Source organism: Cynara cardunculus (genome assembly GCF_001531365.2).
Source record: "Cynara cardunculus var. scolymus isolate 2C chromosome LG 2, CcrdV1, whole genome shotgun sequence".
NCBI classification, from domain to species: Eukaryota; Viridiplantae; Streptophyta; class Magnoliopsida; order Asterales; family Asteraceae; genus Cynara; species Cynara cardunculus.
The window spans coordinates 54762878-54768648 of NC_037529.1; the positions used below are offsets into that span (position 1 = coordinate 54762878).

At 26.4% G+C, this 5771-nt stretch overlaps 1 protein-coding gene across 1 annotated transcript; it reads left to right on the top strand.

Moving 5' to 3' along the window:
- The first annotated feature begins 3939 nt into the window (after nucleotides 1-3939).
- On the top strand, nucleotides 3940-5483 carry LOC112506799 (hydrophobic protein LTI6A-like). The gene is made up of 3 exons (XM_025111076.1): nucleotides 3940-4103; nucleotides 4398-4489; nucleotides 5198-5483. The coding sequence occupies exons 1-2, from the start codon at nucleotides 4020-4022 to the stop codon at nucleotides 4479-4481; spliced, it is 168 nt and encodes a 55-aa protein (XP_024966844.1). The 5' UTR covers nucleotides 3940-4019; the 3' UTR covers nucleotides 4482-4489; nucleotides 5198-5483.
- The last annotated feature ends 288 nt before the right edge of the window (nucleotides 5484-5771 follow it).

Sequence of the window (5771 nt, forward strand, 5' to 3'; positions counted from 1 at the left end):
CAAACGTAAAACAATGAGTTTTGTCTCGTCTTATCATGATCTGTCTGTCTTATGTATCAAAAGCAACCATAATAAGTTAGGATATGTTATACATTTAAAATATATTAAATGGATTATGATCTTCTAAACCAACGTAATTGGATTGAATTGTCTCAAACCGCTAAATACAATTTGTGCCAACCAATGTTCGCAACCAAACCTAGTCACCCAATTTTTGTAACCAATTCGTCTACGCATTCTTCAACTTCAATCCAAATATTCAACCTAACTTTTTTTCGTTCATTAATGATTACAACTTAACTTAATATATTTTCATAAAAATTATCTATTTAATCATATATTATTTTAATATTTATTATACGTAATAATTAATTGTATATAAAAATAAGACGATAAGTTATATTTTTAAGTGAATCAAAAATTAAGAATTTTGAGCGGTTTTGGTTTATCAATAGAGCATTTGATAAAAAAAAAATTAAAAACTATTTTTTATTCATGAAATGTATATTACTTAAAATTTACAATTACAAGTAAATTGTACGTAAGTATAACTCATTAAAGCTCTATTTTTGAATTCGTATAACTAAACGCTGATAAACATCTCATTTTAAATATAAAAAATCTAAAATATAATTAAGATAGAATCATTATTTTTATAAAAATTATATTGTTAAGCTAAAAATAAATTACTTCGGTATTAAACCTAAATTAAATTATAATAAAAGATTGAATTAAATAAATTATACAAAAAAAACGAAAACTTATAAATTGTTAATTTAATATTAATATCGATATATTTTTTCAAAATTTTATGATATTTTCAAATTCATTTTTATTCGAAAGCAAAACGTTATCTTTATCAAAACCACATAAACCGTATTATATGTCAACAAAGACAAAATAAAACGAAGCATTAAAATGAACATGTATCTCGTTGCACTGTACGAGTACCCTTCTAGTTATTTAAAAATAAAAATAATTTATAACTTTTAAAATTAAATAAAACAACCAATAATCACTTGCCAAATGTTTTCAAGTATTTTGCCCAACATTGGATTGTTGACACTAAAAGCATTTCTGGATTTCATATATTTTCGTTTAAAATAGAAAAATTAGAGGAAAATTCGAAGTTTAAGAAACTCTATGCATTGTAGGTTATTAGTAACTCTTTATTTTGATAGTTATTTATTTTTTAATAATCTTAATTTTTTATTTATTCTATACCCACTTTGCTTCATTTTCCTTTTGATTTAAAAGGTTTCTAAGATGTGATAAAATGTCAGAGAATTTATTTTATTCCAAAAACCATCACTATTGAGCTGTGCCTGTTGTCTGCCCATTGTGGCTAAATTCAAGATATATTTGAATAAGATCATGTGTTCTATTTCTGGTCACTTGGAGCTTCCAAAGCTGAAAGTCAATCTAAAAATTTCACAAGAACATAAAAGAAAGAGTCATTTTGTATTTAATTTCAAGTATTACATTTCTGATCACTATGGTAACAGTTTTTTAGTTAAAATTCAATGCAATATTTCTTGTGTATTTCTCTACTTTTACCATGTTCTTTAATTTTATTATGAGTTAATTACCTATTTGAATGTGCGTATGAGTCAAAGTTAAGACTAGTATGCACCATTTGAGTGTTGTCAATATTGTTAATTCTTAAATTGGTCACTTGAGTCAGGACTTTAACTCAATACGGATAAGATGATCATCTTTAAGTGTTAAAATTATATCCTTGATCCAGAGATGGAAGTATTCAATTACAGCTTAGGTAATGCATAAAGATTTGAAAAAAGTCTTTGATAATCACGTAGAGATACTAACTTTATATGATTTTTGCTAAGGTTTAAATATTGGTTGAGATTTGCACCATAAAGATATTTGAGTATAAATTTTCATACTAATGGAACTTAATATGTTATATCAGTTAGCTAAATTGGCAAACTTAGAATCTAGGATATAAATTAATGTTTTTTTCATCCTCACAAATTAAATTGAATTATTATTATTTTAGGTAAATTCTTTTAAAAACTATAATTTATTTTTAGAATAATTTAATAATATAATACACATTAAGATCTCTAAAATATAGAATATGTTGGAAATGCTTTTACATATGCTTAAAGTCAAAATTTCTAACAGAAAAAATTTATATGTATCTCCAACAGCTTTTCTCATATGACAATATTAATTATATTACTAAAATAATCAATACAATTCATTAAATATTATTTCTCTCTTCTAAACATGTAAATTTAAGGAATTTTTTTTACAGGAGATCTTAAATCATTTCTTTTTTAAACGATAAATTTGGAGAGTATCATTTTTTTCTTTCTCATTTTCTCTATTTTAAATAATATTTTTTTTTTAAAAAATTGTAACAAAAATCCTTAAATATATACTTCAAGAATTTATTTGTTTACTTTTTAATAGTTCTATTAAGAAATAGTATCTGAATCTTTAAGTGGTGTATCTTGTTTGACAAAAGAAAAATCTATTTCTTAATGATTTTAAAATCTTCTGAATAATTTTGCATCATGAAATTTCTTTAACCATTCAACGCCCTAATTTTATTGTAAACAATTATATTTCATTTTGCACTATATCATGAAACATTCTGACTACTTAATCGTTATGCACTAAACCATTCAACAACTACCAAATAATCCCTTAATATTTAGAATTAAGAAATTTTATTTCATTTTTGTTTTGTTTCAGTGGCTGGCAATAAAAAAGAATCATAATAATGACGTAAGCGAGTAATGGGCACGTGGGATGGTGAAGGATGGCACATGACAGGTGGATGGGCTCTTTTACTTTAATGGGCTGGTGGGTGGCATGTGGGCCGGATCCGGACGTCAAGGAGAAGTTTTTCTTTACAAAAACACGGAACCGCGTAATTCCTCTGTCGACAACAAATATCTCCTTTAAAATAGTATTTCTTTATTTTATTAATCAGTTAAAATAATTCCATATTATAACATTTATGTATTTTCTAATTAAAAATAAAAATTAAGAACTAAAAGATATTTTGTGTTACTCATAAAACATCAGATGTATTATGTATAGGTTAGATTTCTATTAGAAAAAAAGTTAAGATAAAAAACGTAAAAAAGAATCTTCATCCTTAGATGCATATTAAGATGAGAAGAACCGGGATACACCGGATAATCCCTGCATCAAACACAACATATGATGAATTTAAAGTTAAAAGTTATTAAGAATACAGATCTCATTTTATATTTCTCGCATTAATACAGATCTCATTTTATATTTAAATTAGTTTATTGATTGATTATATAAAATTCAAATATTTTATTTATATTTATCTATACTATATTATAAAATATTTGACGAAAACTTTTAAAAATAATTCTTTATGCATGGAATACTATATATTAATTAAAATTTAAGATTACAAGTAAATTATGCGTAACTATAACTTATTAAAACTCCAGTTTTGAATTCGTATAACTAACTGCAGATGGACATAATTAAATACAAGATAAACATCTCAATTTTTATATTAAAAATCTAAAATATAATTAAGATAATTATTGAGTTCTACTAAAATCATTATCTTTATAAAATTTTATTGTTAAACCAAAAATAAATTACTTCACTAAATCGTAAAAACATTATCTTTCTCAAAACCACATAAATTTTATTATATCAACAAATACAAAAACTAAAACAAAATATAAATATAAAAATATATCTCGTTGAATTGTACGAGTACCCTTTTAGTTAATATAGAATAAGAATAATTAACAATTTAATTAATTCCATATAAAAATAAAAGTATATGAGGTTTTGGCAAGAAATAAACAAAATCAAATTGGTGTGTTTGCGTGGATCGAATATCGAAAAGTAGAAAGAGACACGTGTCCCCCTCTATCCCCCTCCCATCAAGGGTTATAAATTGTGGCTACCTCCGTCTTACAAAAATATCACAACCATTCGAATCAAATTGAACACAGAATACATAGTGAGTTAGAACTGAAATCGAAGCGAAGATGTCTGGTACAGCAACCTGCGTAGACATAATACTCGCAATCATCCTTCCTCCGCTTGGCGTCTTCTTCAAGTTCGGATGCCAGGTATATCTCTAGATTTCTTTTTGTTAGAAGGATCTGGAATTGGAAAGGCATAATTTGATCAACGACTGCTACTTGTTTTGTTTCAGATTATTGTTAAAATATAAGAAAATAACCTTCGAATATTTTTTTAAGAATCGTTTGATCGAGGACTGATTGAAATTGTTTGTAATTTGAAGCAAAATTTGAAATACGTTTGTAATTGATTGAAGTTATTAAAAAATGTCTCAATCTGATTTAGTATTATTATATATATAACAATAGAGAGGTAAAAATATCTGTGTGTGTTGGTTGCAGGTGGAGTTTTGGATATGCGTGTTGTTGACGTTGTTTGGATGGATCCCTGGGATTATCTACGCCATCTATGCCATCACCAAGTGATTCTTATGGTAATCCTCTTGCCTAATCTACAAATTTTCATTCTGCTCAATTCTTCGTGATCATGAAAAGAGTTTTGGATTTAAAAGTTAAGTTATTTATTTATTTCATCATGGCCTTCTGGAGAGATCTACTGTTTTCCTTTCTATTATCACTGTTTTTCGAAAAAGATACAACACAATTGAGCCATGATTTCACCTTCTTTCTAACTAACGTTGTTATAATTTGGTTGCAAATTGAACGTCAATCATACTCTCTTGTTTCTGTGAAGTGATAATCGATACCTTTACCCAACAACAGTACCATCAATATCTCGGACACATTTTCTGTAACTTTATTAAAGTAAAGAATCAAAACATAAAATTTCTAGAAACATATGAATCGGATCCTCTGTTTTAGAGATTTTAACATATATTATCATAATCTTCTCCCATTTGTCATTCCAATACATTTTCTAGAAATGTTTAATAAAAAATAATAATTTAATCTTATTGTTGGAATTGAATAAAATAATCAATTATATCAAGTTATACGCTTTGACCTTCTCCATAAATTTACGGACTTATAACTATTTACATTGTTTTAGGAGTAAAATACCTACGAGGTGAAACCATTGGGTTACTGTATTTGAGCATATAATTTTAGAGGTTATTGGTGATGATAGAAACGAAAGGAAGATGGAAGTTAATGATGGTTGGTTTTGTTTGGTTGTGTGTTAGGTGGGCAGGCTCACATCAAATCTTATCCGGATAAAACATTGAAGCTGGTGTCATTGCTGGTTAATAGTTTGTTTCTTTGTTTTTTAATTGGATGTCGCGGTTATTGTCTTCTTTTCGTAAATGTTTTACTTTTACTTGTGGTTTTGCATAGAGTTTGTCGTATGTTTGTGGTCCAGTTTTTTAATGTAAAAATACTTCTCCAATCTTCATCTTGCTTTACATTATCAAAATTATGTAATTCTTAATAGTAATACATTTTCAGTAGAACACAGCTTTTGACAATAAATATGTAATACTATCTTTTTTATTTTAAAAAAGAGTGAGTTTTTGTTTTTAAAACAGCTTCTGTTACCTTGTTATTTAAAATAGATAATCTTCAACTCAGTCCCTTTCTTAGAGTTGTTTGATAATTGCTGAATAATTTAGTACAGAATGATTAAGTGGTCAGAATGATTAAGAGACTCTAATAATATAATGTAAAATGAAATATAATTGTTTGGTAATTGTGTACAATAAATTTAGAGCTCTTAATGGTTAAGGGAGATCCAGAATACAAAATTATTCAGAGGGTTGT

Excerpts from the sequence above, each read along its gene's own strand:
- LOC112506799 (XM_025111076.1), top strand. The coding sequence starts at position 4,020 with ATGTCTGGTACAGCAACCTGCGTAGACATAATACTCGCAATCATCCTT. Across the intron at positions 4,104-4,397 it reads TCTTCAAGTTCGGATGCCAG|GTGGAGTTTTGGATATGCGT; the intron begins GTATATCTCTAG and ends TGTTGGTTGCAG.